Consider the following 16,752-nt stretch of genomic DNA (forward strand, 5'->3'; position numbering starts at 1 on the left):
ATACAGGCGGGTCTTGATAAGCCTCACAGTAGCTTCTCTTTGGGTCCAAGTCACTGGGCTCTCTTTTTTCAGAGTCTGGGACTGTAGTCCTTTGCTTGCGTCTCATCCTGACGTGGCCAGAATTTTGAAAGGTACTCTTCACATTAGCCATTCCCTTCATAGGATCTTAACTTGGTTTTGTCTGGCCTCACCAAGGCTCTGTTTGAGCCTCTGAAAGATGCTTCTCTATTGCACCTGATGATACAGGCAGTTTTTCTGGTCACCGTTACCTTAGCAAGACGTGTCTCGGAACTCCAGGCTCTATATTCTAGAGAGCCTTTCTTGAGGATCTCGGAGACAGGAATCTCTCGCTGCACGGTTCCTTTGTTTCTACCGGTGCCGGCCTTCCATGTTAATCAGAAAGTGTATTTGCCTGTTTTTCAGCCTACGGAATCTAAGCCATTGGACCACATTTTGCGGAAATTGGATGTCCGCAGAGTTCTTCTACGTTATCTGGAGGTCACTAATGAGTTTCACCTCTCTGACCATCTTTTTGTGCTGACTCATTCTTCTACATAGGGTGCTGCCACTTCCAAGGCCACTATTTCCAGGTGGATACAGAAGGCGTTTTGTCAGTCTCCATTCTTTGAGGTAAACAGTTTCCCATGTATGTTACGGAACATTCTATCAGTAGCATGGCTTCCTCAAGGGCCAAGGTTGAAACAATATCCTTTGAGGAAATCTGTAGGGCAGCTACTTGGCCCACTTTGCACACGTTTGCCAAATTCTACAGAGTGGATGTGGCAGCGAGACAGGACTCTGCCTTTGGGTACTCGGTCTTGAGGGTAAGCGCAATCAGCCCACCCTATATTTTTGGGACTGCTTTTGTACATCCCACTTGTATAGAATGTCTCACCTATTGCACTGGAAAAAGAGATTATACACTTACCCTGATAAGCTCTTTTCCAGTAGATAGGCGAGACATTCTAGACTCCCACCCTGTTTTTCCTGTGCCTCCTTACTGACTCAGTCTTTTATGCTTCTCCAAGTTGATTCTTAGATGTCAGTTATCCCTTGGGCTGAGAAGAATCTATATTTATATTCCTGTTATATGTAGGGGTCATTTCTGAGCTCCTTTGATACATTTGTTGGCTGTTTGCAGTTAATGTTCTCATATTCATCTTGAGCAGAGCTGTTGTTTATGGACTCAATTACCAAAGATGTCTCTACTTCCCGTTTTGTGAGGTGGCTCTCAGTGCTTGGGTACTAACTAAAGGTAGAGCCAGAAAGCACAGCGAAGTAGAGCAATTACAGAAAAAAATCCAGAGTGGATTCTTTCTGCATATGGCACGCGGCCATTGGGATACAACCCACTTGTCTAGAATGTTTCACTTATCTACTGGAAAAGAGTTTACCAGAGTAAGTTCATAATCTCTTTTTATAATATTGCTTATTGGTATAAATTTAAGCCAAAATAACATACATACTTTTTTGAGATCTTCCTTATAGGTGCTCCCTGGGGTATAGTTGAAGGAGAGCTATGGGGAAATTTCAATGTGTATATATAGATTTGTACCTTTGGAGCACATGCAAATTGTACAAGAGAGTTTGAGTGATGTTAATGCTGTTCTGAAAACTTGTAAAGGCACCTACAGTACATTTTTTTTTCACATTTCACATAGGTGCTCTATTATGAAACTATTCCCTTTTAGCACAAGATTTTGCCTTATATTAATTTGTGCTTTCATTAAAATGTGCTAATATGTATCATTTGGGGGAAGGAAGCTATGTTATAAAACCATCAAAATGGTGACATTGTCCTTGAGCTTCAGATTTTATGAGGATATCTGCTTTTTGTTTTGTTTAATTAGCCAGTGCTGAAATCTGGCCATAGAGCTTGCTTTACTTTAAGATTTTCTTCTAATCTTATAGCCAATAGTTAGAACAGCAGTTTATTGTAACTGACAATGACACCTATAGCTGCATGTTTTATAGATTTATTTTAATGGAAGTATGCATTTGAAACTTATAAATTGGAGATTTATACAGTCAAGAATCAATGTTTTCTTAATAGGCCTGAATGATGTAAGCAGTAACCCCAAGACAAAGGTCAACAACAGAACTGGTTCTGAAGCTAGTTTTTCATCCAGTGAAGAAAATCCATTACTAAGGTAAAGTAGCTTTTTTAAAAAAAATTATTTGAGCTGAATTAAATTTTTTTTAAAATTATTTGAGCTGAATTAAATATTTAATATTGACCATGGGCTTTACATATACAGTATATATATATTTTTTAATGTACATTGTGTTGAGGGTTTTTTCAGATAAGAAAGTTTACAAATATACAAATAAGTGAAATAATTCAAGATCACTGCTTAAATTTTACTACACCTTAGAACCAAAGCCAGGTATTGTTTTGCAGCTGTTGTTTTCTGGGCTAAGACTCAATTGACATCTCAGTGAACCACAAATTAGCGTGTACAGCTGCTCTCAGTAGGGCTACTTAGAGACCAGACAATAGAAGTTGTCACTAAAAGGGCAGACATAATACATAAAAGAGTCTTGAAGAAACAAAGTGGTGTATCTCTTGTTGCTTATGTAGCTGGAATGTAGACTAGACTGTGCTCAATACTTATTTTTATATTCCTTTCAAGAAAAGTATTTAATACTAGAGTATTTGTTACTGTTTTCTTTCTTTTCTTTCAGAGTGAATACATTTAATTAATGGCCCCTACAGAGTTGTAATTTATCTTTGCAGTTATGTTAATTTCCAGCACTTCCTCTTAGTTCTCAGAGCAATGTTAAGTTAGTTTCTCATGGTTTTTTTTCTTTTTTGTTAACATAAAATATCAATCAGATAGTGATGGTGAAATTAAGGATTGGGAAGCAAAAAATGGAAAATTGTGAATTTGTTTGCTTTAGAGTTTTATTTGTAAATCTGTAATAAAGGTTGTAAGGTCTTGCAATTAAAGTTATTCAGTTGTATCAGTTTGGATACTGGCAACAATTTTATTGTATAAACTTGTTCTTAATCCATGGACCAAGCATACCAAAGATAAGGTATGATTCCAGTTTTGTGTGAATAAAATTGCTTAGTGGTCCAAGCTGAATTGGAAACTATGGGCTCTTTTTACTAAGGTGCGTTAGCGTTTTTAGCGTTCACTGCTCCCGTGCTACATGTAAAAACTAACGTCAGCTCAATGGTAGCGTTAGCGTCTAGTGCGCGTGGCAATACAGCGCGTACTAAGCGCATGCTAAAACCGCTAGCGCAGCTTAGTAAAAGGAGCCCTATGTTTTGGGCTATTCTTCCCAATGTGCATTACTTTGCATTTCTCCACATTAAAATTCATCTGCCACCTTGGACACCCAGTCTACCAATTTCTTAAGATCTACCTGTAGTTTTTCACATACTGTATGTGTTTTAACAACTTTCAACAGTTTAGTGTCATCTGCAAATTTAATCACCTCACTCGTCGTGTTTTAACAACTTTCAACAGTTTAGTGACATCTGCAAATTTAATCACCTCACTCGTCGTTTCAATCTCAAGATCATTTATAAATAAGTTAAATAGCACTGGTCCCAGTACAGATTTCTGTGGCACTCCACTATTTTCCCTCCTCCATTGAGAAAAATGACCATTTATCCCTACGCTCTGTTTTCTATCCAATTCCTAATCCACAACTGAACTTTGCCTCCTATCCTATGACTCTTTAATTGTCTCGGGAGCCTCTCATGAGGAACTTTGTCAAAAGCTTTCTAAACATCTAGATACACTATATCAAGCAGCTCATCTTTATCCTGTTAATTCACACCTTCAAAGAAGTCTAGCAAATTGGTGAGACAAGATCTCCCTTGGCTGAACCCATGCTGGCTCTGTTCCAGTAAATCATGTTTGTCTATATGTTCCACAATTTTATTTTTTATAATTGTTTCCACTGTTTTGCCTGGCACTGAAGTCAGACTTACTAGTCTATAATATCTTGAATCTTCCCTGGAACCTTTTTTAAAAATTGGCGTAACATTGGCTATCCTCCAATCTTCAGGTACTACAGATGATTTTAACGACAGTACAGATCATTAACAGCAGGTCAGCAAGCAATGGATTAACTTCTTTTAAAATAAATTTTAGTTTAGTTTAACTTATTTGATATATCACAAATATAAAAATTTAAATTTAAAATCTAAGCAGTTTACAATATAAAAAACTAAAGGGGAGGGAAATAACAATAAATAATAAACAAACATAAACAAACTGGAACACATGGGTAAAATATGAGGGCTGTTTACAATAATTCAAGAGATCCTGGGAGAACAGTAAAAATATAAGGAAAAAGGAATTAAGTTCCGCTTACAAAAAAAAAAACGAAAAGGAAATCACCCAAAAAATGACCTATTGTTTTTATATAGAGAATATGGTATCATAGTAACATAGTAAATGATGGCACATAAAGACCCGTGTGTTCCATCCAGTCTGCCTAGCAGTCTATTTTTTTCTTTGATATTTTTGCCAAAGAAGTCTGCCAGGCACTGTTAGTAGGTTCTAACTATTGGAGTTGCCGTCCAAACTCACTCCAGCCTTTCTAAACCATACCAAATTATTGTAGTTTCCCTCAAAGCCCTCCTCAGCCCATCCCAAACCATAAAGTCATATAAGTGTGATAGGGAGAAGGCAGAAGCCCCAATATCATCAAGGATCTCATCAGTTTTAAACTCTGCCACTGAGAAGAAACACTTTCTTCTGTGAATGGCACGGTATCGATTCTATTCTCTCTTGTATCTTTGCCAGCCAATCATGGACTTTCTCCAGGATTTTCTTCTGTGAACACAGAACAGAAGTATTTATTTAGCACTTTTGCTTTTTCTCATCACTCTCTACAAAGCAGTTCATAGCTACTTTGTGTCGCAATTCCATTTTTGTTTTCCTCCTTCCACTAACATACCTGAAAATTCTTTGTCTCCCTTTTATATTTTTCTACCCATTTGCTTTTCTACTTCTGCTTTCGCCAGATATATCTCTCACTTGGCTTCTTTCAGTTTTATCCTAACATAGTGACAGAACTTGTCCCCATCCCCGTGGTTAACCACAGGAAACCATCCTCATGTCATTCTTTAAGGACAAAGAGAAGAATCAGAGTATGCATTGGCACAACCACTGACCCTCATACCTTGAATGCTGGTGTAGAAGGACTGAGGTTGAGATAGACACTAAAGAATGACATGGGATGGTTTCCCGCGATTATCTGAGGGGACAAGGACAAATTCTGTCACTGTGTCGTCATTCCTTTTTGCACACCTCTTCTTGGGGTTTTGGCTTTTTTTTTGTATTTCCCAAATGCCCACTCTTTTGCCTTTATCTTCTCTGCCACTAGTTTGGAGAACCATATCAGTTTCCTTTTTCTCTTACTTTTATTTACTTTCCCTGAAATAAATTTTAGTAGCCATTTTTATTGCTCCTTTCAGCTTGGACCACTAAGCAATTTTATTCACACAAAACTGGAGTCATACCTTATCTTTGGTATGCCTGGTCGGTCCATGGATTAAGAGAACCTTCATTTAAGCATCCTAAGAATTTGGCACCAAACCCTTAAATTGGTTAATTTTTTTTTTTAATTGGTTGAAAACCAGTGTTCATGCTGATTAAAAAATAAAAGTTAGATGTGGATCCTGAACTTAGGTATCGCTAGGTGGTCACAATTAGGGCACCTTATGTAGATGCCATTTATAGAATATGGCCCTTAGGGCCAGATTCTGTAAAGGATATCTAAATATTAGGCGTCGTTAAGACGTCCAGGGGCAGAATGCTGAGCGCGATTGTATAATGCATAGACGTACTATAGAGAATCACGGTCAGCGATGCTTAGCGAATCTAAGTTCGTCTATATTGTTAGATGTCCTTTGCGGAATTGCCTTTTAGATGTCCTAATAACATCTATAACATTATCATCAATTAGCATTATGACATCATTAGGACAGTGATTTTATGCTGTTTTTTACATTAAAACTGTATGCAGTAAAATGTAGGCACCACTATTATATTTATTTATCTTTTAATTATTTATATGCCACTTATATCCTATGTGGTATTTAAATTTGGCTCCTTTATCATATTTATCTTCTGTTCTGGTTGCCCAGGGTCACAAGGAGCAGTGGTGATTTGAACCAACAACGTCAGGGTACTAAGGCTGTAGCTCTAATCACTGCACCACACACACTCAGATAGTAAACCATATGTCAACTCCAAAGCCAAGCTTATATCCTCTTGATTTACAAGTAGTTATTTCTCTAGGATAAATATCTAACATGTACCTTCAACAGTTAGGGCTCTAAAGCTTGGAAAAGAGATGGCTGAGGGGAGATATGATTGAAGTCTACAAAATTCTGACTGGAGTAGAACGGGTATAAGTGGATCGATTTTTCACTCCGTCAAAATTACAAAGATTAGGGGACACTCGAAGTTACAGGGAAATATTTTTAAAACCAATTGGAGGAAAAAAATTTTCACTCAGAGAATAGTTAAGCTCCGGAACACGTTGCCATGTGGTAATGGCAGGTAGCATAGCTGGTTTTAAGAGAGGTTTGGAGGAAAAGTCCATAGTCTGCTTGCCCTGTTATCGGTAGCATGGAATATTGCTACACCTTAGGTTTTGACCAGGTACCAGAGACCTGGATTGACCACCGTGAGAACAGACTACTGGGCTTGATGGACCATTGGTCTAACCCAGTGAGGCTATTCTTATGTTCTTAACACTTGTCCAGTTCCTCTTTTGGCCTCTATCTTCCTCAATCAAAGCACATGAAAAAAAGAATATGCAGTATTTTTCACTCCATAAGACGCGCTTTTTCCCTCCAAAAAGTGAGTGGAAATAAGGGTGTGTCTTATGGAGCGAATACCCCCACCCCCAAGTACCTTTTTTTTTTAGTCTGTTGGGTCCAGTGCTGTATCGGCAGGAGCTTTCCTTGCTCCTGCCTGCTTCCCTCGCTGGACTGCTGTTCTCCTGTTCGGGAAGAGTGGTGTTCAAGGCAGGTGTGAGGTTTTTGCGTTCCTGCATGCCTTCCTTGCTGGATGTCTGTTCTCCTGTTCGGGCACAACAGCGCAGAAGGCAGGCGCGAGGTTTTAGCGTTCCTGCCTGGTCCAACGCCGCTCCCTGAATGGCTGCCATCAGTTCTCGCGGCCTATCAGGTACTATTTTGAGGCCCTCGGTATGTTTATCATAACCACAAAAGTAAAATAAAACAGTTTCTTGATCATATGTCTCTTTAGTTATAAATTACAATGTTATTATTAAGATTTAGCCAAAAGGAAAGATTTATAAACTATAAAGAGTTTTACCTCATACAAAATTCTCATTTCTTTAATAAGTTATTAACTATTTTTTCTGAGATCCTCCAAGTACCTACAAATCCAAAATGTGGCCCTACAAAGGGTTTGAGTTTGAGACCACTGAACTAGGACAACTACCCCTTAAGCCAGCTGGAAGCTAAAGAAGCACAGCCTGGGTTTTGTAGTCCCCAGTTATGTCTAACACCAGCTCTAGCAGGCTACATATTTCAAACCTTTTGTTGTCTGGTCATTTTATTCTTCACATCACATTGGTCTCAGGCTCTGGTTTCTGTTTCCATCTGTCTACTCTTAACTCACTTGCCAGAGTTTCCCAATTATTTGACATGTCTTCTTTCTCCATGTTCACCATTCATCTTCCATCTCTGTGCATGTTTTTTCCCCCATGTTCAGCAAGCATCTACCTTCTCTGTCTCCTATACTTCCCTTTCTAGTATTTCCCCTGTGCCCATCTACCTGCCTTCATCATCTCACCATGCTATGATTCCCTCCTCCTGTGTACAGTATCACTCCTCTATATCCCTATGCCCTCCCCCTCCACATCCATCATCTGCATTCTTATTCTCTCCCATGACTAGCCATCTTCTCTGTGTCATATACCCTCCCATGTCTACCATTACCCCTCTGTGTCCATATACCACTCCATAAAGATGCAGCATTCCCCTTTTTGTCCCTATTCTTATGCTCCCATCATCTCCCCTCTTTTTGTATATCTCCGTGTCCAGCTTCACCCCTCTCTTATTAGTGTGTCTCTCACACTCTCTTTCCTCCTTCCCTCCGCTATGTTAAATATTTCACTCCATGGGGCAGGTGAATGGCTTTGTCCCCGTACCTGCGACAACCAGTCTTTTTCCCCCCATAGCTAGCCGAGGATAACAGTCACCGTGTTATTCTCTAGTTCTTACTAAAAATGGTGACAGCCCTACAGAAGAAGACAGGAGAAGGAGGGGTACAGAGAACTCCCCAAAACCACAATACTACTCAAAAGGGTCCAGAGAAGAGCGACTAAAATAGTTAAGGGGCTGGAGGAGTTGCCATACAGTGAGAGATTAGAGAAACTGGGCCTATTCTCCCTTGAAAAGAGGAGACTGAGAGGGGACATGATCGAAACATTCAAGATAATGAAGGGAATGGACTTAGTAGATAAAGGCAGGTTGTTCACTCTCTCCAAGGTAGAAAGAACGAGAGGGCACTCTCTAAAGTTAAAAGTGGATAGATTCCGTACAAATGAAAGGAAGTTCTTCATCTGGAGAGTGGTAGAAAACTGGAACCCTCTTCCGGAGTCTGTTATAGAGGAAAACACCCTCCAGGGATTCAAGACAAAGTTAGACAAGTTCCTGCTGAACCAGAACGTACGCAGGTAAGGCTAGTCTCAGTTAGGACACTGATCTTTGATCTAAGGGCCGCCGCATGAGTGGACTGCTGGGCACGATGGACCACTGGTCTGACCCAGCAGCGGCATATCTTATGTTCTAATGTTCAAACCCCATCCACATTTCTGAAACCCTGCCTTCACAGTATCCCATCAACTTTCCCTATCATCACCAGTACTTACCCAAAAGTGTTCCCTAATGGTTTAGTGGGCCAGGGTAAGGAGTGCTGTTCCTCTGCTTCTGTCTTGGGCAGCTAAATGGATATATCCTAGTGATAATTTTGCAATACTGTTGCGAGATGCCCTGTAATGGTAGTACTGTAAAGACTACAGGTAGAGGTCAGGGAGATTATTTTGCTGCCTGAGCAAAGAGGCCTACTTAATTGCCAAGGAGCATATCAGATGGGTTCCACAGTTGTTGAGTGACAGGGGTAGAGTGGGTTGATGTCCTGAACTGATCAGGGGAAAGGGTTGGGAGGATCTGCTAAGAGGGTCAAGGACTACGGCCACGCTACTGGTCTGCTTCTAGCACAGCTGCACTTAGCACCTTCTTTTGAGTTGGTGTTAAGTGCAGCTGCACTATCACCAGTTGTGTGAGCTTGTGCATGATACAGACCTGTGCTGTATCAGCAGACCACTTTTTAACCTGCCCATGTCTTGCCCAGCACCTGCCCCCACCTGCTATAGGCAGCTAGTGTTGGTTTTGTTACCATGTTGCAGTTATAATGCACATTAGTAGACAGTAGTGTACTTGTATGTCTGTACTAAATGGTACTACATGGTAAAGATATGCGCTAGCTCAGGGGTGCCCAATACGTCGATCACGATCGACTGGTCAATCGCTCAGGCAACCCCAGTCGATCGCAGAGCCGGGTTCCCTTCCCTTCTGTTTTTTTTTCCCCTCCTGACTGGCCCGCCTCTTGAAGAACGCAGGCCAAGCAAAAGTCAGCTCATTCAGTCCCCGCCGCGCTCCAGGCCCCTCAGGCTGCCGCTGTTGGTGGAGGAGGAAGAGGAGTCCTTAGCGCAGAGCAGGCGGCAGTGGGGCGTAACGCGCTTTTGTCCTTCTGGCGGTGGACATGCTTGAAGGAGCGGGGAAGGGAGTCGGGTTTAGGTAGCAATCGGGAGAGGTGCTGGTCGTGGAGCCGCTGGCTGGAGACATGTTGATGTAGTCCGCGCAGGGCAGCTTGCCCTCGTTGCTCTCCACAGAGAGTTTGGTGTTGGCCCCATTGGTCCACATCTTGCTGTAGCCGTCGGGCGAGCAGCTGCCGCTGGGCGACATCCGGCTTTCTCCCTGGCCTCCCGGTACTTTAGCAATTCTTTCAGATTGCCATTGGCCTCAGGAGCTGTCTTCCCTCTGCCGCGGTCCCGCCCCTCCTCCGAGTCAGAGGCAGGATCGGAGCAGAGGGAAGACAGCTCCTGAGGCCTATGGCAACCTGCAAGGATTGCTAAAGTACCAGCGATCTTCTCTGCAGGCTGCTCCCTGCAGGAATTAGGTAAATGGATGTGGGAGGGCAGGGAGGAACACGCAGGCCTTCCGGGGGGGGGAGGGGAAGGGGCAGGCTTTCAAGGGGTAGTGCAGGCCTTCAGGGGGGAATGTGCAGGCCTTCATGGGGGAATGTGCAGGCCTTTGGGAGGTGCAGACTTTCAGGGGAACAGGCAAGCCTTCGGGGCCCTGGTGTAGAAATACATGGACGGAGGGAGGGAGGGAGGGAGGGAAGAGGGGTTTAAAGAGACGTGCATATGCCGGACTTTGGGGGGAACAAATAATGGGTCTAAAAACAGAGGAGTGGGAGAGAGATGGTGGATTTAGGGAGGGAAAGAACAGAAAGGGAGAGAAGCTGGACACAAGGGATGATGTGGAGGGGGGGGAAAGAGATACTGGATAGGTGGGTGGTTGGGAAAAGAAAGGGAGAAATGGTGGCTCCTGGGGTGGTGGGGAAGGAGGGAGAGATGCTCGATGAAAGGGTTGTTGAGAAGGGTGGATCTGTGGATGGAGATGAAAAAAAGGAAAAATGCCAGACTTCCAGGGGAGGGAAGGGAAATGGAAGGGGAGGACAGAGATAGAAGATGGATGGTTAGCACAGAGAAAGAAAAAAGAAGGAGACCATGGCAAGCAAGTTATCAGAAGACAACCAGAGCCTGGTTGAATAATGTCCAGACAGCAAAGGTAGGAAAAATGATTTTATTTTCAATTTAGTGATCAAAATGTGGCCATTTTGAGAATTTATATCTGTTGTCTATATTTTGCACTATGGTCCCCTTTTACTAAATCGCAATAGCAGTTTTTAGCGCAGGGAGCCTATGAGCATTGAGAGCAGCGCAGGGCATTCAGCGCAGCTCCCTGTGCTAAAAACCGCTATTGTGGTTTAGTAAAAAGGGAGTGGGTATATTTGTCTATTTTTGTATGGTTGTTACTGAAGTGACATTGCATAAAGTCATCTGCCTTGATCTCTTTGAAAAAAAAAACCCAGAATATAAATGATAATTAACATTTTCTCTGCGTACAGTGTGCTTTGTGTTTTTTTAAATTTTATTGTTGGTAGATCATTTTGACTTGGTCATTTTAAAAATAGCTCACAAACCCAAAAAGTGTTGGCACCCCTGCGCTAACTGTTTTACCCCTGTAGTCTTAAAAGAAAGTAAATTTTTAAATGACCTTCCTCTTCCATAGCTTCCGTGACCATTTTTTGGCAATACCTTTCTCTTTTAATCTCCTACAGGATTCTCTTTTCCTTTGTATATTCTAACAAGGGTTAGGAGATCTTGAAAGCAATTGTAAAAAATTAATTTTGAAATGCACATTTTAAAATAACACATCTTTTTCATGTGATGGTATCCTTGCAAGAGGCTATTCTATAACTAATCAACATTGTTTTTTGGTATGCAATAGATTAATACTCAGTTCTAAAACAATAGCTTTTTTAACTTTTTCTATTCAGAGGTGAAGCTTACCATTGTAATAATTCAGATCATATTTTTTGGCAAAGGATCATCCTTTACTCTAATGCAGTGTTTTTCAACCGCTGTTCCGCGGCACACTAGTGTGCCGCGAGATGTTGCCTGGTGTGCCGCAGGGCCGCCATCAGGGCAGTACTACCAGTCCTGCATTCAGGGGCCCGGAGCTGACAGGGGGCCCGAGGCAGGGGCGCCAGTAGCTCGCCAAGGCAAAGTGAGTCGATCACCCAGGACTCACTTTGTCTTGGCGATCTAATCTATCGAGCCGATAAGTCTTCTTCTCCCCGATGTCAATTCTGCAGTCGGAGAGGAAGTTCGGGCCAGCCAATCGCTGCCTGGCTGGGCGGAACTTCCTCTCCGATTGCAGAATTGACGTCAGGGAGAGCATGCGTCGGCGTCGGCTTTGGGGCCTGTTATCCATTGGTGGGGCCTGTTCCCCGATGGCAGCGGCAGTGGCAGTGGCTTGGGGAACGGTAGGGAGAAAGAAAGAAAGGGGGCAGGCAGGGAAACAGAAGGAAAGAAGAGAAACTGAAAAAAAGAAAGAAAGGTCAGGGAGAGAGGAAGAAAAAGTTGGGGGAGGGAATTAGGTGTGGAGGAGAGAAAGCATACAGGCTGATAGAAGGGAAGAGAGATTGGATGCACAGTCAGAAGAAGAAAGTGCAACCAGAAATCACCAGACAAGGTAGGAAAAATGATTTTATTTTAAATTTAGCAAAGTGGAGGCAGTATTACCACAGTTTTCAAAGGAATTTGCCCAAATAACTTAATAGTTAACTGGGTAAATTCCCAGAGATGAAAACTTCCCTTCACTTACTATGCACAGTTCTGAATTTATATCTGCTATCTATATTTTACAATATGGTCACCTTTTACTAAACCGCAATAGTGGTTTTTAGCGCAGGGAGCCTATGAGCGTCAAGAGCAGCGCTGGGCATTCAGCGCAGCTCCCTGCGCTAAAAACTGCTATTGTGGTTTAATAAAAAGGATGGAGGGTATATTTGTCTATTTTTGTATGCTATAAAAACCAAATACAGAGAGAGACTGAGAGCTGTTGACGAAGAGCTACGTGTGTGTCTTTCTTCGATTCCAGCCAGAATATCAGCTTTGTGTTCAGCCAAACAGGCCCAGGTTTCGCACTGAATAAAGTATTTTATAATTTTTCACTATTCTGTTTACTTAATATTTCATAATAAAGTAATTATAAAATACTTTCTTTGTGTTTATTTGATTCCTATTCAAGAGAATTACTTTATATATAGTCAATATAGGCACAGAGTTAAATTTTTTAACATTTTCTAATGGTGGTGTGCCTCGTGATTTTTTTCATGAAACAAGTGTTCCTTTGCCCAAAAAAGGTTGAAAAACACTGCTCTAATGTTCTCATTCTGTTGGGACCTGGATTGAGAAGTATATTAAATTAGTCCAGTAGATAACCATCACTTTATTTTAGGGCAGGGGAAATAAAGCGCAGTTATTTACCGTAACAGGTGTTATCCAGGGACAGCAGGCAGCTATTCTCATATGTGGGGTGATGTCATCCATGGAGCCCGGATGCGGACAGCCTCGCAAGCAGACTTGCTTGAAGAAACTCAGAAGTTTTGAGTCTGCCACAACGCGCATGCTCGAGTGCCTTCCCGCCCAGCACAGGGTGCGTCTCCTCAGTTTAATTAGCTAGCAGAGAAGCTTTATCCCAGGACAAGCAGGCAGCCTATTCTCACATATGGGTGACCTCCAAGCTAACTAGAATGGAATGGTGAAAGTGTTGACAATTCAGGAGAATTAATTTTGTAATACTGCCTGACCAAAATGGTCATCCCGTCTGGAGAAAACAATAATGAGAGGTGAAAGTATGAACCGAGGACCAGGTGGCAGCTTTGCAAATTTCCTCAATAGGAGTGGATCTGAGAAAAGCCACTGAAGCCACCCTGGCTCTGTCTTTGTGGGCTGTGACTCGACTCTGTAGATGCAGTCCAGCTTGAGCATAGCAGAAAAAGATATAAGCAGCCATATAGTTGGAGATGGTTCGCTTAGAAATTGGATGTCCCAACTTGTTTGGATCGAAGGAGACAAAAAATTGAGGAGCAGATCTGTATGATTTGGTGCGTTCTAAGTAAAAGACAAAAGCACGCTTACAGTCCAGGGTATGAAAAACTGATGAGAATGAGGCATTGGAAAAAATACTGGAAGTACAATGGATTGGTTGAGATGAAATTCTGAAACCACCTTAGGTAAGAATTTAGGATGAGTACGAAGGACCACCTTGTTATGATGGAAAACTGTGAAAAGTGGATCAGCAACTAAAGTTTGCAGCTTACTGACTCTTCGAGCAAATGTGAGGGCAATGAGAAACACTACTTTCCAAGTGAGATATTTCAGATGAGCCATATCCCTTGATTCAAAAGGAGGCTTCATCAATTGAGCAAGAACAACATTGAGATCCCAAACCACTGGAGGCGGTTTGAGAGGAGGTTTGACTTTTTTTTTTTTTTTTAAATTAGGATTTTATATACCGCCTATCAAGGTTATCTAAGCGGTTTTACAATCAGGTACTCAAGCATTTTCCCTATCTGTCCCGGTGGGCTCACAATCTATCTAACATACATACCTGGGGCTATGGAGGATTAAGTGACTTGCCCAGGATCACAAGGAGCAGTGCGGGGTTTGAACCCACAACCCCAGGGTGCTGAGGCTGTAGCTTCAACCACTGCGCCACACACTCCTCATAAATCTGGAAACCACAGGGTGAGCAGAAAGGGGTTTCCTTTCGATAGGCTGATGGAAAGCAGCAATTGCACTAAGATGGACTCAAATGGATGTAGACTTGAGGCCAGAGGTAGATAAGTGCAGAAGATAATCCAAGCCGGAGACAAGGAGGTATCTCGAGGCTCCTTGTTATGAGAGATGCACCACGTAGAAAATCTAGTCCATTTTTGGTGGTAGCATTGTCTAGTGGCAGGCTTTCTGGAAGCCTCTAAAATGTCCTGAACAGGTTGAGAAAACCAAAGAGGAGTTATGTTGAGTGGTACCAAGCTGTCAAGTGTAGAGACTGCAGGTTGGGATGAAGAAGAGATCCCTGACTCTGTGTAAGTAGAAATGGAAAAACTGGTAGAAGGTATGGCTCCCTGCTGCTGAGCTGAAGTAGAAGGGAAAACCAGGGTTGCCTGGGCCACCGAGGAGCTATTTAGAATCATGGTGGCATGATCGTTCTTGAGATTGCCAAGAGTCTTGAGAATGAGAGGGAATGGAGGGAACGCATACAGGAACAGATTCGTCCATTTCAGAAGGAAACCATCTGCCTCGAGGCGATGAGGAGAGTGTATCCTGGAGCAGAACTGAGACAGTTTGTGGTTGGGGGGAGCTGCAAAGAGGTCTATCTGAGGTGTTCCCCACTGTGAAAAAATGTGATGAAGAGGCGAATAATTGAGTGTCCATTCGTGAGGTTACAGAAGACAACTCAATTTGTCCGCCAGGCAGTTTTTCTCTCCTTGAATGTAGACTGCTTTCAGGAAGATGTTGTGATGGATCGCCCAGTCCCACACCCTTTGAGCTTCCTGACAAAGAGGGAGAGATCTTGTTCCTCCCTGCTTGTTGATGTAGTATAGGGTAACTTGATTATCTGTCCGAATAAGGACTACCTGGTCGTGAAGAAAATGCTGAAAAGCTATGAGAGCATTGAAGATCGCTCTGAGTTCCAACAGATTGATGTGACACTTACGATCCATGCTGGAGCAGTGGCCTTGAGTTCGGAGACCGTCGAGATGAGCTCCCCAAGCGTAGATTAAGGAATCTGTCGTGAGGACCTTCTGATGAGGGGGGTGTCTGAAACAGTAAACCTCTGGAGAGATTGGAAGAGAGCATCCACCAGTGGAGAGACTGTCTCAATGAAGGAGTGACTGTAATGTGTTGAGAGAGTGGGTCGCAAGCCTGTGCCCACTGAGATACCAGTGTCCATTGAGGAATTCGGAGGTGAAGTCTGGCAAAAGGAGTCACGTGAATGGTCGAGGCCATGCGACCGAGTAGTACCATCATGTGTCTCGCTGAGAGTGAATAAAGGGAAGACATTTTGCAGCAAAGCTGAAGGAGAGCATCCAGACGCTGCTGAGGAAGAAATGCTCTGAGTTGGACAGTGTCCAGAACAGTTCCGATGAACTGTAGGTTTTGAGACGGCTGAAGGTAGGATTTGGGAAAGTTGATTTTGAATCCCAAGTTTTGTAGGAATCACGTAGTCCGTTGGGTCGTTACAATAACCCCCTGAGATGTTGTATCTTTGATGAGCCAGTCATCCAGGTACGGGAACACCTGAAGACCCTGGTTCCGCAGAGCTGCTGCAACCTCCACTAGGCACTTGGTGAACATTCTTGGAGATGATGCCAGGCTGAAGGGTAGCACTCTACTGAAAATGCAGATTACCTGAAATCTGAGGTACTGATGGGAGGCTGGATGAATAGGGATGTGAGTGTAAGCCTCCTTGAGATCTAGACAATACAACCAATCGTTCTGATCTAGAAAGGGATGGCAGGGACAACATGCAAAATTTTTCTTTGACCAAAAATTTGTTGAGAGCCCTGAGATCAAGTATAGGCCGCAGATCGCTCGGCTTCTTCGGAACTAGGATGGCATGGAGATGAAGCAGAGCTTGAGCTTCCTGAAGAAGAAGGGCAGTCTGGGATGGATTGGAAGGATACTCTCTTGGAGGAAGTTCTGGTGGAATTTGAGAGAAATGAAGAGAATATCCTTCCCTGATTATTGACAGCACCCAGAGGTCGGATGTAATGGTCTCCCATCGATGGTAAAAATGATGGAGATGACCTCCGATTGGAAGAGGAGAGGACAGAGGCAGAATGATGGAGATTATGCTCTGTTTGAGACAGTCCAAAAGGCTGGGAAGCCTTTGGTGCAGCAGAAGGCTGAGGTTTCTGTTGCTTCTGCTGTTGTTATTTCTTGGGAGGTGCTCGAGTGTAAGGAGCTGCCCTCGGAGGATAACGCCTCTGATAGGATGGAAGAGGTCGAGAAGACTTGGCAGGAGCTGGCTTAGGCTTTGGTCTGACTATGGAAGCAAAAGATTTCTCGTTCTCAGGCAACTTCTTGGTGGCGGCCTCTATAGAT

General features: G+C 42.8%; 1 protein-coding gene across 5 annotated transcripts in view; it reads left to right on the forward strand.

The window, feature by feature from the left end:
* The window catches only part of KIZ (kizuna centrosomal protein), a 214,758-nt gene that overhangs the window by 139,901 nt on the left and 58,105 nt on the right, over window positions 1-16,752 (forward strand). For 4 of the 5 annotated variants that reach the window (XM_033935767.1, XM_033935765.1, XM_033935766.1 and 1 more), the window contains one exon: window positions 2,054-2,150. In XM_033935767.1, the coding sequence (XP_033791658.1) occupies window positions 2,054-2,150 (97 nt within the window). Of the gene's footprint in view, window positions 1-2,053; window positions 2,151-2,685; window positions 2,965-16,752 lie in introns of those variants that run through there. The other variant, XM_033935768.1, reaches the window with a different exon arrangement.

This window comes from Geotrypetes seraphini, chromosome 3 (assembly GCF_902459505.1).
Source record: "Geotrypetes seraphini chromosome 3, aGeoSer1.1, whole genome shotgun sequence".
NCBI classification, from domain to species: Eukaryota; Metazoa; Chordata; class Amphibia; order Gymnophiona; family Dermophiidae; genus Geotrypetes; species Geotrypetes seraphini.